Below are 17,574 nucleotides of genomic sequence, written 5' to 3'. Positions count from 1 at the left end.
CGACATGACGGCAGCGGCAACAACAATACTACAACGAGAATAAAAAGTACGCCTTCTTTCTTTGCATGAACATGTGGGCGGCGTTATGTAAATCTTTCCACATAGTGATGTAGAGATGTGGGGGTGTGTTAGAATGAGCCATTTCAGGGGTGTGTGGACGAGTGTTAACTTTCATAAAGAATATCTCTTTGGATTTGAGACTTTAGTCTTTGCAACTTTATAGATCTTTATTCACCAAGAGCTTGTAACATTTCAAAGAGAAAGGAAAATCTGAAAATCGCATCATATGACCCCTTTAAACAATAGTCAATAGAACCATTAAATCATAAAATGACTTCTTCTGTTTCTTCAAAACTAACTCTCAGCTCTTACAGCTGTTAAATTAAGCTTCTGCATTACTCACAAATACCTCAAGCACAGAAATAGTTTAAAAGAGGATGTTAAAACAGTTACGCTGCAACATATTTACAATGAAAAACCACTGACAATTAAGTCCCTCACAGGCACAATCTGCTCACTAACAGAAATAGTTTTGCAAAAAGTCCACTGTATCCTTAAAGTTTGAACACATACAATCAAGAGGTTTCTGTATGATGTCTACCAAATCTGCACAGGAATAATTCACTGTAAATATACATTTGACATGACAGGCTGCTTCATGTTTTACATTACTGGCAAATAAAATCTGATATTACAAGTGTTACTGAAAGCAGCTGCTCAAACACCACATTATCATTTGTGTCTTATTGTGATAAACATTTAAATCATCACATAACTCTTTCTGTTTTCATAATTAGCGCAAGCTGACAGCTAACTAGTCTGCAGTAATCTCTCAAGAAAACAGATGATTTAATGAGAATGATCTAAGAGGGAAACTGTCTTTTATTTTATTTGTACAAGCATAGAAGTTGATGCACAATCCAGAAGTATTAATAAAGGCACTAACATTAATTCAACAAGCAGACAGTTACTTTTAAATAAACATCCCAAGCTGACCAAAACATTACAATCAAATCACCACTTGGGACTGTTTGTTAAAATGTGAGAGACAGCATTTACAATGGGACTGAATGAAACCCTTAGGAGTCAATAATATAAGGTTCATATTCCTCTATGTTTGATATTAGGAGGTATTTGTATAATTAATGACCGTTTAACTTATTACTGATGGTTCTTGTTTACAAATGCAAGTTAACTCCAGTCATCCTGAGGTCTAACTGTTGCTCCTCTGATAGAAGAATAAGTCACTTTATCATCATCATGAACCTGCATGAACATCACAAATATTGTCAAACAAGACGCAAGTGTTAACCCACAAATATTACAGCATGATGTTAGAGCCTAAGAATAAAACTTGTGTACAAACTGTTAAGAGAAGGATGGCAATAGTGGACATCGACAGAAGAACAGGGAAGTTTTTACTCACCTTGTTCTTTTTGGCTCTGATTTTGCAGTGTGTGACAACCTCAGTATAAGTCACATCATCTTTCTGCTCCTAAACATTAATAGAAACATGGTGAAGTTATGATTGCATCAGTTGCTTCCATTATATTTATTGATATATGTGACATTTAAAAAGAAACAGTAAATATACTAACTTTTTATTCAGCTGATGCATTTATCTAACCTGACTAATAAAAGTACACACATAACTGAGACAGTCTGCCCTGGAGCAGTGATTATAGACAAAATAATAGCTAGCTAATGTATCAACCATGAGTCATTGATATTATGATACTTACCACAGAGTCATTAGTCCCTTTTCTCTTATCTGAAAAATAATGGGAATATTTATGATAACTCACCAACAAAAAGAATGCAAACGATGAATTATAAAAGTCTAGAAGAATTCTAATGCAGATAATACATTTTCTTGTTAGTTTGTAGATTACTGTTCACTCAAGACAAACATTTGATCACATCACATATTTAACATCACATCTCAGCAAATTTCTGTGATGAAACTGAAACTGATGCCTATCTCTAAATACTTTAAGTCAGATATTTTTAAACTCTTGTCTGTTGTAATGTCTGTAAACTCTGAATACACACCAGCTCTTTTTCTGCGAATCACCCAAAGAATAACAGCAGTAATCAGAACAGCCAATGCAGCAGCAACAGCAATCCAGATCACTGAGAGAGAGACTATATAGAGAGACACATTCAGATTCAGATGAAAACAACAGCACAACATCTACTGTATATTACTGTCTTTGAAATCAAAGATATAAAAACAACTACTACTGACAGATAAATAAAATCATGAGTAACATGATTGTTTTGGATTGTTTGGAGACTTGACGTCTCGTTGACATGATTAAAGAATTATGGATTGGTGGATTGGTGATGAACAAGAGACATGACATGAAGTCAAAGCTGTGATCAGCTGTTCTAACATCTCCACAGAGACATCAGTTTATATTTAGAGACCGATTCTAGAAGAACCCCAGAATGTGAATAAAACCACTGAAATCACTCACAAACATACAGAAACTGGCATCAGTGCTTTTGCTGATTTTATAGAGGAAGGAGTTTTAATTCAGATTCACCATCTTCAACAATTATATTTTAATGCATGAACACAAAATAAACCTTACAGACATTCCCTTTGCAGTACTGAATTTGATTTATTTCAGCTGCTAGTTTGCAGCAGCTCCATATCAATGTAAAACTCCGTTGAGGTGCTATGTAACATAGAAAGATTACTAAGTGCTCACTATGATTTTAATAGTTACGTCTTGAAACTAAAAGAACCAAAGTCTCATTCATGACAAATTTGTTAAAGGCGCAGCCACCACATAGAAATTCCGACAGAAACAACAGTAAAATCCTACAATACCCAAAAAACACATTAATTCCTTTTTGGTAGTTGGAGTAGGATAATTATCAATGATGTTTACTTTCCCACGGACCGGACGCACCCGACCTTGACCCACAATCTTACCAAGGTAAGTAACGGTGGCTTTTGCAAACTCACACTTTGATAGATTTACAGTCAAATTAGCTGCAACAAAGCGATCCAACAAACCCCGAATATGCTGTAAATGCTCGTCCCATGGGTGGCTATAAACTACCACATCGTCTAAATATACCGCATAGCCATTCAAACCAGATATGACACGATTCATTAAATCGCTGAAAGGTGGCGGGCGCGTTCTGCAAACCGAAACTCATTACTTTATAAGAAAATAATCCAGAAGGTGTAATAAAGGCAGATATTTCCCTCGCCCTTGCAGTTAGGAGTACTTGCCAATAACCTTTCAAAAGGTCAAACTTGGTCACAAATTTTGCACTTCCCACCTGATCAATGCAATCCTCAATTCGAGGTAAAGGAAAAGAGTCGGGATCGGTAACAGCATTTATCTTTCGATAATCCGTGCAGAATCGAAAGGAGCCATCATATTTACTCACCAACAGTGACGCAGATGCCAGTTAGAAAATGAGGGTTCAGCAATACCGTTTTTAAGCATGTAGTCAATTTCAACATCTAGATGTTTTTTCTTATTTGCTGAAACACGATAATAACACTGACGAATAGGAACGGAATCCCTGACATCAATATCGTGCTCGATTAAATGGGTATATGATGGAAAATCTGAAAACAGCGAAACGTACTCCGTAATTAAAATTAATCAAATCAGTACGTTGCTCATCCACCAAATAATCGAGCCAATCACATAACGATTTAAGAGCCTCTGAGTTTTGCAAACGGCTTGCAGAACCGAATCACCAGGATAAAACTCATCTTCAGATGGAGTTACATCAGCAACTCCACAAGTTTTCATCAAAAGGACAAGTTTAATCTTTATATCAGACCTATTCATTTATTTCATGTCAGTATCAGTAAAAGTTTTATTAACCTCCCTACATGCATAAAAGGGTTTTAGCAAGTTTGTGTGACATTCTGGTCTTCTTATTTCAATCTGAAGTTTTGATCAAATAATTAAGATCTGATACTTGACGAGCAGCGGTGTAAGGTCCAACGAATTTAACCTGAAAAGGCGATCCTACAATAGGCAACAATGCAAGTACGTGATCACCTTGTTGAAACGAACAGACTTCTGCACAACGATCAAAGAAGCGCTTCATTCAGTCCTGAGCCTTACCTAAACGTGCTTTTGCCATTTGACAAACCTCAAATTTTCGCTCAAAAAATCGCTAACATAAGTCAGAATATTCTTTGGCGGATCAGATTTTTTCCAGTCATCAGCTAAAACATCCAAAGGACCTCGTATATCGTTACCAAAAACAAGCTTGTTAGGACTAAAACCTGTACTCTCCTGTGAAGCCTCACGAGCAGCCATCAGCATCCAGTGTAAACCAGCTTCCCAGTCTTTCCCCATCTGAGTACAGTACGATCGTAGTAAAGACTTCAGTGTTTGGTGAAATCTTTCCAGAGCTCCCTGGCTCTGTGCATGGTAAGCACTGGAAAGATTGTGTTTAATGTGAAGTTGTTTTAATATTTGACCAAACACATTAGATGTAAAATTACTACCTTGGTCAGATTAAATAACCTGTGGTATTCAAAAGATAGAAATAAACACAGTAAGTGCTTTCAAGACATTTTTCGCAGATCTCCGATTGCAAAATCTCCATGCGGTACCCATTTTCGAACCAATACACCTTCATCTAAGTAATAACCCAAAGGACGGTTGGCAATCGTTTCACATGGAACAACCCGATCAAAGAGTTCATTTAGGGTTAAATCCCCCTTCTGTTCCATCACCAAATCATTACACAATACTGACAAAATTGAAGGAATTTCCAAAGTACTTGTCTCCTTTGGACGGTCACATTTGTCAGTAATCTCCCGAGCAATCTGACATAACCTTCAGTAACAAAAGGATTAAATGTCGGACCACAGGGTGCGCAAAATTTTTGCTCATGAGAATGATATACGGCCGAAACAGCCAAAGCAACAGGTTTCGCAGGCAGAAATTTTGAGTTGGTTTTGGACGTTTCTCTCATTTTTCCAATGACCAAATGTATGACAATAATTACATTATCATCATCTTGTCCTCCAACAAATTCATGATGAAAATTACCAGGCTGAGCGGATTTACACCACAGTTCGTTCGACTAGGTTAACTCCATACATCTTATTACTGGCCGAAGTTTTATGAATTAACAAAAATTCATCTGCTGAAACAGCTGCTTCGTAAACAGTGAGAGATTTTTCTTCACTTATGTAAGTCACTACATGATCAGAAACACAATTTTTGAATTGTTCAAGCACAATCAAATCCTTTAAATCATCAAGTGTTTCGATCTCAGAAGCCATACATCAGCGATTAAAGTACATAGACATGTCGCATAGAAACAAGACGTGTCTGTTTCTCACCTTTTCTCCAAGAACTGAATTTTTGCCTGTATGCCTCTGGAACTAAATCATAGACTTTTAAAATGGCAGTCTTTACAGTCTGATAATTTGCTGCATCTTCTACTAAGAGAAGAATATGCTTCTTGAGCCCTGCCCGTAAAAATACATTGCAACATCAAAGTACGTTCGTCATCTTGCCAATTTCTTGTCTCAGCAACACGTTCAAATAATAATAATAATAATAATAATAATAATAATAATAATAATAATAATAATAATAATAATAAAAAAAAACGTTCCACATCTTTTTCCATCAAATTTTGGAATCAGTCTCAAATTACTCACAACATCAAATTTACGCAAATCATGCTCACTTCCTGACCTATTTGTGGCTGAAATTCTTCCGTCTTTTATCAAATCCAAACGATAACATTCAAGGTCCAATTGTTGTGGTTGCAACTGAACCTTAGATAATTCGAGACAACTTTGTGCTTCTAATACTTTCTCCTTAGTCACAGCTTCAATTAACAACAGTTCTTTTTGCTGTTCAAATGCCAAATGAGACACACTATAAACCAATGTTTGCAACAACAGCCAACTGACTAGTCGCCATTACAAAACACGGACTTGTTCCCGAGCTATTGCTCTAACCACTTTCACCATACAAAAATAAATAAATAAATAAAAATAACAAACAGAGCATCCAATTAAGGATACCCTCTCATTCCTAACCAGGGAAAAGCAGTCCAAAATTATTACCCATTAAATGTATAAAAATAGCTTACTGACCAAATTCAATTCTCTGCACAAATGTTTACAAAAACAAAAGTAAACAAATATACATAATTCACTGCAGCCCTCCAAAACGTTTCAACAAATAACCAATATTATATAATCAACAGAATTATCAACAAATTAACAAAGTTAAATTCTTATACAAAAATACTCAAACTTTAAGGACGAGCCCCCACATTTGTCACAACCGGCTCAAGTCATGACAAAAAGGAGGACGCAGTGAAAACCAAATTACTAATTAATCTTTTATTTAAAATGTGAATAATTAGACTGGGTTTTGATAGAAGGTTTTTGGCAGTTTTATCGTAACAATGTATTCGAGAACACAAATCGAAAACGATACTTACAAAATAAGAAAGAAACCAAACACAAAATAACCCCAAACAAAACCCAAGCGGAAATCTCCCCTCCTGAACACATTCAACACCAAACTTAAATAAGGAGAGATAACAAGCACTAGAACTAGCTTTCACATTGACTGCTTTTTGTGAAAGAGAAAACAAGTGTTTGAAGTCTACAAATTAAACAAGATAAGCTTTCTTCAGTTAAGTGGATACCAATCACATTAAACCACTAAAATGAGTAAGACACATAGAAATACCTTGCTGTGTAGCTGAAGTAGTCTCAGGGGTGTGTGTAGTCTGTGTCTCTGTATAAAGTTGAGGATTTTAGTTCTGATGCATCATATTTTATAAAATACATCTTAGCTCTGTTTGGCTTCATTGTTCATGGACTGATGATGTGTGTCTGTGATCATGAACCTTGTTTTGTAGAAGCTGCTGCTGTAGTTTGACTTGATTTCTTCTCAGAGTTTGAGCTGCTGACTGGAATCAGTGTTGAATCGACTGAAGCTGCAGAAGATGAATGTTCAGATGCATCATATTGTTGAACATTAATAACATCGTCATACTTAATCAAACCTCACATGACATACAGTTTGTGTTCATTTATCAGCATTTACAGAGTTATTTTTGCCTCTATTATATGAGAGTAAAACAGTGATCTGCCAATAAACCTTCAGTTGCTCGTGAATCAATGACATTATTATTCAGCACGTCATGTCTCTGTATCAGAGATTCTTCTGAAACTGATTAAAGAAATGTAGTTTGTTATCTGAACACATGTCAGTGTATCTGACGGAGGTCTTCAGGTAACAGTAAACATTGATCTTAACAGCTGATTATGTACCTGGTTGTGTAGGAGCTGCAGGTGATTTAGAGATGGTGACTGGAGACGGTGTCTTTGTTTCGGTTGGAGCTGTAAAAGATGAATGTTCAGATAGGTCATAGACATAGGCGCGGGAATAATAATAAAAAAATCGGAGTGTCTATTTACACTAAGCGCAAATAGGTCGCCTTGCTGGCAGAGACACCAGCTTCACCCACCAACGTGTGACTGGAATAGTCAACATTATAAAAGACGGTCTTCAGAAATCAAAGTCAGTGGTGTAGATGATAAAACGTGGGTCATGTTCATTTTGACGCGATCAACCCAGGTTCAAATCTGCCTTATGGCGAACTTTTTTCTCCCTTTCAAATTTCAAATCACATCAAAAAAATTGTTTGTTTTACATACATACAGTACAAAACAAAAGTTTGGAAACATTACTATTTTTAATGTTTTTGAAAGAAGTCACATACATACAGTACAGGTCAAAAGTTTGGAAACATTACTATTTTTAATGTTTTTGAAAGAAGTCTCTTCTGCTCATCAAGCCTGCATTTATTTGATCAAAAATACAGAAAAAAATAGTTTTCTATTTGAATATACTTTAAAAAATAATTTACTCCTGTGATGCAAAGCTGAATTTTCAGCATCATTACTCCAGCCTTCAGTGTCCCATGTAACATCCAGTCTATCACATGATCATTTAGAAATCATTCTAATATTCTGATTTATTATGAGTGTTGGAAACAGTTCTGCTGTCTAATATATTTGATGAATAAAAGGTTAAAAAGAACTGCATTTATTCAAAATAAAAAATTAAAATATTTTCTAATAATATAAATCTTCGTAACTATCACTTTTTATCAATTTAACACATCCTTGCTGAATAAAAGTATTGATTTTATTTAAAAAAGAAAGAAAAAAAATTACTGACCCCAAATTACTGACCAGTAGTGTATATTGTTATTACAAAATATTTATATTTTAAAAACATGGCTTTTTTTTTTTTTTTTTTTATTCATCAAAGTATCCTAAAAAAGTACCACATGTTCTGACAAAATATTAAGCAGCAGAACTGTTTCCAACTTTGATAATGAATCATCATATTAGAATGATTTCTAAAGGATCATGTGATAATGATCCTAAAAATTCAGCTTTGTATCACAGAAATAAATGATAATTTAAAGTATAATAAATTGAAAATCAGTTATTTTAAATTGTAATAATATATCACAATATTACATTTGTTTTCTGTGTTTTTGATCAAATAAATGCAGGCTTGATGAGCAGAAGAGACTTCTTTCAAAAACATTAAAAATAGTAATGTTTCCAAACTTTTGACCTGTACTGTATATATATATATATGTATATATATATATATATATATATATATATATATATATATATATATATATATATATATATATATATATATATATATATATATAAATTAAGGAAATAATCCAAAAGTTGAAAATAAAGTATTGGGTAGGGTTAGGGTAGGTCCATAGACTCTATACAAACGGGTAGGTCTAGTGCTTTTGTCCAAATAAGGTGGCATCCATTTAATATTTTGAACTAAATCAAATCATTTATTTGAAATAAATCAATGTTATTACTGCATAATGTTTTATAATGTATTACAATGCTGAGGTGCATATATTTGCCATTATTTGCAACAAGTAATTAGCAGAATAACCTGCTATTTTAGTATAAATAGAATCTAGCTAATAGCATATCACAAAAAAATACTGCTATTTACACTTAGCTCTATTGCGCGAACCCAACCATCCCATCCACCCCCCTCCCCCCGCGCATTCAGCACCCTCAATCTAAAACATCCCACCATGCCCCTGATAATAGACTACGATCATGTTTACTTGGATACTTGACATTATATGTGACGGAGGTCTTCAGGTAACAGTAAACATTGATCTTAACAGCTGATTATGTACCTGGTTGTGTAGGAGCTGCAGGTGATTTAGAGATGGTGACTGGAGACGGTGTCTTTGTTTCGGTTGGAGCTGTAAAAGATGAATGTTCAGATACGTCATAGACTACGATCAGATTTAAATTACTGATGATTAATTGTTAATATAAATCATTTACTCTGATACTTGACAGTATATGTGGCTGAGGTCTTCAGTTGATTTCTGTGTTTAACCTGACATCTCCACTCTCTGTTGTGATCTTCATTCAGGAGTGTTGTAGTCAGAGAGCTGAGACACTGTTCTGAGGAGAATGATATCTGAAATCTGGAGTCTGTCTGCAGATTCACACCAGCCTGATTCACCCAGATCACCTCAAGTCCCTCAAAACCAACCAAAGAATCACAAGTGAACAGATCATAATTATAATATAACTGACAGGAGAGAGTCACAGAGCTGCCTGATCTGATCTCAGACTGTGAGGATGATGAAGAGACTGAAACAGAAAATCAGACAGAGATTACATGACAATATTACTGTTTAATTCAACATATAATCATAATATTCACACAAACACTGACCATGAAGAACATGGAGATAAACATATGCATCAGTTCCTTGTTGTTTATTCACATATTGTCTGCAGGAGTAAAGTCCACAATCTTCTTTTGTGACTTTCTTGATGTTCAGAGAGCAGTCAGAGTCCAGACTCAGTCTCTCATGTCTCTCTGTGTCAGTCTTTATTCCTCCAGCAATCAGTTCAACTGTCTCTGAATGTCTGCTATAGATCCATACAGTTGATTTGCAGTCAGGAAGAGCATTATTACAGGACAGACGGACATTTTCACCAGAACTGCTGAACACTGTAGTCTCATCCACTCCACTGATACCTACATATTAAAACATTTATATTTACTCTTACTCTAATATATTTACTCTTTTGTTCTGTTTTAAGCAGAAAATTAACAATGCAGAGTAAACTGGTGTTGAATATCTTACAGCAGTTTAGTTCACTTTATAAAAACATTAAAGGGTTCATCAGATGTGAGATGCACTTTTACAAGTTGTTTGAACATGAATGTGTTCACAACCACCCTATAATGATAAAGATACAAACATTAAAGGGGTCAAATAAATAATACCAAACGAAAGCTTTAACATAATAAATTAAAAAGATTAAACAGTTTTAACAGCCTTAAGATTTTTGGAAGATTAAATAGTTTAGTAAATTAATTTCTCTAGCAATGCTGTCACGTCACGTGACAAAAGAACCAACGATAAGTTAAAGCCTTTTATACAGTCTTATTATTATTATTATTAAACAATACAAACATTAAAACATTAAGGCAGTACACTTAAAATCATAAAGACAAAAAAAAAGCCTCATACAAAAGTGATGCGAATGCCGAGAGAGAGAGAGAGAGAGAGAGAGAGAGAGAGAGAGAGAGAGAGAGAGAGAGAGAGAGAGAGAGAGAGAGAGAGAGAGACCGAAAATGCGCGCGCAGTCATAGCTGTGCACAGAAGCTGTGTGTGAAGGGAAAGGGGAGCGGGGCTCGGCGCGGGGGACAGTTCACCTCTGGGTCTCTCCCAAATGGAACGGAGTCACACCTCGACTTTTCTTCCAAATAACGCACATTTCATTCATAATATTATAAATACAGGCCTATAGTTCCTGCACAGGTTGGTTTTTTTGCTGAATTGTGTGAAATGGCTGATAAAAACAGGTAATACAGAACGATTATGTGGTCACCAAGGTGAAGTGGTTTAGTCTTGACTTCTGGTCGTGAGGGACAGTGTTGGGGGGGATGAGAAATCTGTTGATTGTCGAGAGCCAAATAAACACAGAGATGGACAGGAAAAGGTCAAAGCCATCAGGTGTCCAATTTAGAAAAAAAGAAAAGAAGAGGAGAAACGAGCAAAAGATAAAGGTATGCAGCTATGTTCTCTCTGTATGATTATTACGGTATCCGTGTCATGAATGAAGGGCTAATGTTAATTGGTGGGTATAACTCTTAAGTTTGTCAGCCTTTTTGCTATGATGCTTGCTGTGCTTATACAACAATAATTCAGTTTTAACTCAAACACGAGATCTAATTTCACCATAATATTGTGCTTTGCAACAATTTATAATTTAAATCGGACTACTTTTCAAATTGTATTTCATAAACCAACATCTCAGACGTTATGTCAAAATGTTATGGGGTTTCAAAAAAAAAAAAAAAAAAGACTTTCTGTTACAGAACAGAGCATTGATTCCACTGTAGAGGACATCAGGACTTAAATCATGTTTATCGGGACACAACAAGTGAATATGGAAATAAATTATACATCAATATTCCTATGAAATATTAGATAATATTATTTAAATGTTGCCAATTATTACTCCAATTATTACACTTCTTTTTTCATTAAATGTTGCTCCGAGAACACATTAATATGTTAGATACAGTGTATAGAAACATTGCATTGAATGGGAATATTAATTTATGGCCATTTTACCCACAGATTGCACAAAGTAAAATGGGGTATCAATTCATTCCATTATATCTTTCATGACATAGTTGAGAATCATCTTTATACAAATTTTGGTATAAAAAAAAATAAAAAAATAATAATAATCCTGAAACCCAAAAATGTATTGATGATTGAAAAAAAAAAAAAAAAAAAAAAAAAAATCTCATTGTTTTTGCCTATACATATAATTTCATGTCATTTTTTTTAAACAACTGAGTCCTAGTTTCCACTACAGAGGACATAGCATAGCATATGAATAAAACACCTTTAATTTTTTTATTATTATTATTATTTTTTTACCATTTGTTTCTTATGCTCCAAACTATGTGATGACATGAAAAAAAAAAAAAAAAAAAAAAAAACTTTTTTTTGAAATCTCTTAAGTGTTTTATTCTAATGTTCTAATGAAGGATTTGTGCAATTGAGAAATATAATTTTTTCTTTCACTTATTTTGTTATAAAATATAACTGTGCAGATTATTATTATTAATTACTAATGTATGCAAGTATGTAAACTAGAAATAAATAAAGATAAGGGAATAGACAGATGTACAGAAGCAAAATACACATCTAAATAATATAATAGAGTAATATGGCATAATATAATCTGCATGTGCTGGAAACATCAGATCAGGGCAGATTGAGTGTTTTCTATTCTATGGTGACAGACAGACACATATTGAGCAGCAAACACACAGCAGTTCTCGTGTTCTAACAGATACAGCAGTTTCTCCTGGTTTGAAAGAGTTTTAAATGTCTGATGGATCTGCTGTATTTTATCACAGAACACTGTCCGTATATCTGTGTATTTGGAGCAAGTGCAGCTCCGTTTCCATCTGATTCAGATCACAGTGTGAACACAATCTCTGTTTTTCTGTGTCTGTCCGTCTCTATCATCAGCTTGTGTCCGCTGAGTGTTTGCTGAGTGAGTCTGGAGAGTGTGTGTGCTGAGTTTAGTTTCTCTGAGCGTGAGGGGAAGTTTTTGTGGCTGCTGACACTGCTGAGTGTTAGTGGAGGAGCTGCTGTTTTTTTTTTTTGTTGGTTTTTTTAAGCTTTAAGCCCGTTTCTTATGATGTTGAAGCAATTATAAAGGGCAGACTTTTTGATGGCAATCTAAGACAATATACATGGTCTTGTACCCGTGACAATGCTCTATCTTGAGCTGGGTTGGATAGGTTTTACAGTTTTAAAGATCAATGTGGTATTTTTAGCAAGTGTTTTATTGTCCCTCTTAGTTTTTCTAATCATAGTATGGTGTGCTGTTCTTTTATTATAAATTCAATTAAACCAAGTAGTGCTTACTGGCATTTCAATAGCGCTTTGTTTAACAATACAAATTTTAAAGACACTTTTAAATACTTCTGGGAAACTTTTAGAGCTACAAAGAGCTTTGTATAAACTTTTAATTATACAAAGACTTCTTTCAGGATCAAGTGACTTTGGTTGGAGAGCTGCTGCATGTGCTATTTTACAGAGTCTTAGAACCCCTGGAACAAGATACTCTCAGAATGCCATTTTTTTAATCGCAATCTTTTTTTAAATCAGGATTTTTGTACAGATTAACATCTTGGAAGGGAGATCTGGTTATGTAGTCTTAAAGGGCCACATCTCAGTCACTATTTCATATTTATCCCGTTGACTGACAACAGAAACAGTAAATTATATGAATGAAAACAGTTTTATTGAGAATTTGGCTAAAATAAAATACATTATGTGAGTGCAGATAGGCAAATAAATGTAAAAGGCGATATTACGCAAGGAAGCCATGAATATGCTAATTAGCGTATGATGTCATCTAGAGACATTTAGTGACTTTTCAAACTTGCTTTAGCTACTTTCCATTGAAAGAAGTTGGCAACACTGGCCCTGAGTGACCGTCATCAGTCCGCATTGTTTCACCGCCGGAGCAGATGTAGACAAGAATGAGATGTGCTGTTGTTGGATGTAATAATGAACATAGCAGTCGTCATTTACTCCGGACATCTGAGCCGCTGAAGACACAGTGGATTAACTTTGATTTTGTAGGGAATGCGTCCCCAATATACATAAATGTGTCTATGTTTGCACAATTCATTCGTGATAGCTTCCCCTCCAGAAGAAGCGAGTATAAGGTTTTTAATGAATTTTTGCAAAATGTGTCTTTCCTAATAATGTGCTAGTTACCAAGTTTCACGATGAATGTGGCTAAAGTTTACCATCTCTCAGAGAGCGGCTCAGAAAGAGAGGGGAGGGGTCAGCAGAGCTCATTTGCATTTAACCCTCTGGGGTCTAAGGGGGTTTTGACATGCCCTGACTTTTGTGCTTTTTTCAGTTGCTTATAAACGTATACATGGCTAAAGTCTGAAAACACTATATTCAGTACAAACTGAGCTACAGTAATATGTAAATAGCATGTATGTACATGACTGTGTTTAAGTTCTTTTCAGTGTTACTAGGAGAAGATGCCACAATACGTGTATCCGCATTTGTCGACCCCAGAGGGATTAAGTGGTGTGCAATAAAACGGCTTGCTGTAGACGGAGCTGTTTTTGACAGGATAAAAACGGTGTTGTTTTATACTACCATTGAGAAATTTTAACCAAACTATGTGACAGAAATTTCATTAAGACCCTAAAGAATCATATCAACTTGTGGAAAATGGACATTAATATCTTAAACACCCAACTGCACAAACTTGCACCAAATTTCAGAGTGTAACTCAAACACAAACAAAAAAAAACTCAACAAGACGTCCACCTTCCTGCAGAGCTTAGCTCCGACACTAATCAAACACACCTGAACAAGCTGATCAAGGTCTTCAGGATTACTAGAAAGTTACCGTTTTATCAAGATTGGAGCGAAACTCTGCAAGAACTTGGACCTCGTGGGCCAGAGCTGAGAACCTCTGACATACACAATCTCAAATTAAATTATTTTTGAAATGGTTCACATTTTACAGATCTTGTATAGTGTATTATAGGTCATAAACAGTATTCTTTACCTGTGAGAAGTGCAAAGAGTATGATCAGTCCCAGCAGACACATGTGACGCTTATCAGCCATTTTCTGTTTCTGTCAGTCTTTCTTTTCACTCTATAATTACAGCTCTTCCTTTTAACACCATCAGCTCACCCTGTGGGTGTTAACTTCCTCTGATCTCACCAACTGACCATTTTGTCCTCACACTATACTGATCTGAAAGTACTAGTAAGTACCTCACAGCTGAAAATTCTGTCTGAAAAAAAAAAATGTATGAAACATCTGATTATAATGAAGCCTCATGTATAAAAAGCAAACAAACAAAAAAATAAAAAATAAAAATAAAGCAGTTTGTCGCTCTGGAGAAGAGTGTTGAATGACTGAAATGTAAATTTACTCTCAATATATATTCATATCTTGTATTTATAATAATAAATGTATATCAGATGTGAGATCCACTCTATAACAGTTTTTACAATCAGCAATCTTTTGTCTATTTATTTATTTTATTTTTTTAATAATGTAGTTTACTAATACTATTATTCTCAGAGCTGTGTACTTACTGTTGAGGTTTAGAACCACGTTTCTACAGAGTGTGAGAACACAGATTCTATTCTTTCTTTAAGTGAACGACTGCATGGCTTTCAACTCTCTATCTTTTCAGTCCATGATCACGTATGATTCGTTCAGCATTTTTAGTTAACAGAAGTTAAACCAAATTTTAATTTAATTAACCAAATTGACCAATTGCAATTACCACTCTGTCAGATTTGTCAAGTACCCCTAAGCATGATTCTCTGCATGATGTTAAAAAAGTGTTTGTGTCATTGTGTGTTGTTAGTTCTCTGTAGAGTTACATACCAGTGCTTGAAGTTGGCCGTTATTCACCGGTTACCAGCACTTCTATATTTTAGTCTTTATTGTACCGGCACTTCTGACATGTTGCCAGTACTTACAGTCAAAGCGTCAGTGTCTGAGCGATTAGAAATGAAACTATATAAACCAACACTCATCTCAACAAATCACGTGAATGACTGCAAGCTGAGTCGGTCTACCAGCGGTTTTCAAAGTGGGGCCACAAGAGCATGTCAGGGAGCGTGCAGAGTAGTAAAATCATAATTAATTACTGATTTTAATCAGTAAACTTTAACAAAAACAATACCTTATAAAAATGAAAAGAAGCAGGTTTTTGCGATCAGATCAACCTGTAAACTCCTGGAAAGTCCAAGGATCCAGAAAGCGAATGTATTCAGACAGTAAGTTCAAAACAGAGCTAATGCAGAGAAAACACGGCCGATTTCATCACAGATGGCGGAGATACTGTAATAGTACTCACATACAGATTGCAAGCAAAAAGTAACACAAAGTAACACAGTAACACAGTAACATAGGAGGGCGCTGCATAGTGGCGACCAGCAGTACAGTCGGTCTGTCTCGTCTTTTTGTTTGTTTGATTAGTTGTTTGTTGCGATCATTGTAATCTTTATCAGTATAAACCATCATTAGCTGTACTGTCTAACAGACCATTATTATAGTCACTATGAGTCGCGTATGGGAGCTGGCTTTAATAGTTGGGTCGATACTGTTTGTCATCAGCGTGGCAAGTGAACCAGCCAGCAATGCGGAGGCACATGCACGCTACAACAGAGACTTTCTCTTAAAACTGAGCGCCTACACAGGCTATTGGAATCATAACGATGTAATACAAACGAGGAAACGAGGAAAACAAAAGTGCCATTATCTCTAACGTCCAATCGCTAAAAAGAAAAGCAGACGAGTTGCGAGTAAACACTCATTACCTGCATGAATATAGGGAAGCCTGTATCTTAGCCTTCTCTGAAACTTGGTTAATGATACTGTGCCAGACTCCGAAGTTTGTCCTGAAGGATTTAGTTTAGTACGTTTGGATCGATGCAGCATGGCTACAGGCAAGGAACACGGAGGGGGCGTGTGCATCATGATAAATGACAGATGGTGCAAAACAACTGTGGTAAGAAAAAAGATTTGCACTGAAGATATTGAACTTTCATCAGTTTCAATGCACCCCTCGTATCTTCCCCGTGAATTCCCACAAATATTTCTGACTGTTGTCTATATACACCCAAGAGCAGACATAAACAATGCAGCAGACATTATTTTTAATATCACCCAAGAATTGGATAAAATCTCACCAGATGCGCCCAAGTTTATAATGGGGGACTTTAATAACTGTACCCTCAAAAAAAACTCTGTCTACCTATTCACAGTATGTCACCTGTCCAACACGAAAAGATAAAATTATCGATTTATGCTATGGCTCCATCCCCAAGGCATACTCATCTAGTGCCAGGGCCCCCCTGGGTGGCTCAGATCACAACGCTGTCCTACTAAGACCCACTTATAAACAGGTTTTGAAAAGGGTTAAGCCTGTGGAAAAGCAGATTCAGGTGTGGGATGAGGACAGTATAAAGACGTTGAAAGGATGCCTGGAGTGTACAAACTGGACCATTTTCGAGGACTCTTCAGCTGACTTGCACGAACAGACAGATGCTATCTAGGGCTACATAGACTTCTGTGTGAGTGCGGTCATTCCAACTAAAATCATCAAGGTGTACCCAAATAATAAACCGTTGGTGACGAAAGAACTAAAGGACATACTAAATGAGAAAAAGAGAGTCTTTGCTTCAGGAAGCTTACAGAACAGAAAAGATATGCAAAGGAAGGTAAATAAGGAGATCTATAAGGCCAGGTGTCAGTACAAGGACAAGATACAGAGTACCCTGGCTGCAGGGAATTCAAGGGCTGCATGGACTGGATTTAAAGTTGATGGCCAATGCCCGCTTCAAGACAGGGAAAAAAATTGACTTCATGGATGATGCAGCATCCCTTGTTTTGGCCAACAACTTAAATGAAC

At 35.7% G+C, this 17,574-nt stretch overlaps 1 protein-coding gene across 1 annotated transcript; it reads right to left on the bottom strand.

Moving 5' to 3' along the window:
- Window positions 1-220: 220 nt before the first annotated feature.
- On the bottom strand, window positions 221-14,880 carry LOC109044837 (uncharacterized protein DDB_G0280205-like). Its single transcript, XM_042728795.1, has 11 exons — window positions 14,705-14,880; window positions 9,792-10,100; window positions 9,392-9,706; window positions 9,238-9,306; window positions 7,304-7,372; window positions 6,877-6,966; window positions 6,717-6,764; window positions 2,053-2,145; window positions 1,743-1,771; window positions 1,427-1,495; window positions 221-1,266 (listed from the first exon to the last, which is right to left on the bottom strand). The coding sequence occupies exons 1-11, from the start codon at window positions 14,763-14,765 to the stop codon at window positions 1,192-1,194; spliced, it is 1,227 nt and encodes a 408-aa protein (XP_042584729.1). The 5' UTR covers window positions 14,766-14,880; the 3' UTR covers window positions 221-1,191.
- Between the last annotated feature and the right edge of the window lie 2,694 nt (window positions 14,881-17,574).

The sequence above is a fragment of the Cyprinus carpio genome, chromosome B7 (genome assembly GCF_018340385.1).
Source record: "Cyprinus carpio isolate SPL01 chromosome B7, ASM1834038v1, whole genome shotgun sequence".
Lineage (NCBI taxonomy): Eukaryota > Metazoa > Chordata > Actinopteri > Cypriniformes > Cyprinidae > Cyprinus > Cyprinus carpio.
The sequence above is the reverse complement of the archived record's forward strand: the minus strand, read 5'-3'. Positions and strand labels throughout refer to the sequence as shown.

What these genes read in the sequence shown, in the direction of transcription:
- LOC109044837 (XM_042728795.1), bottom strand. Translation starts at nt 14,765, where the DNA reads ATGGCTGATAAGCGTCACATGTGTCTGCTGGGACTGATCATACTCTTT. An exon ending in ACTCTTTGCACTTCTCACAG is followed by an intron (nt 10,101 to 14,704) that starts GTAAAGAATACT and finishes TTTAATATGTAG; the next exon opens with GTATCAGTGGAGTGGATGAG. An exon ending in TACTTCAGCTACACAGCAAG is followed by an intron (nt 2,146 to 6,716) that starts GTATTTCTATGT and finishes CTCTCTATATAG; the next exon opens with TCTCTCTCTCAGTGATCTGG.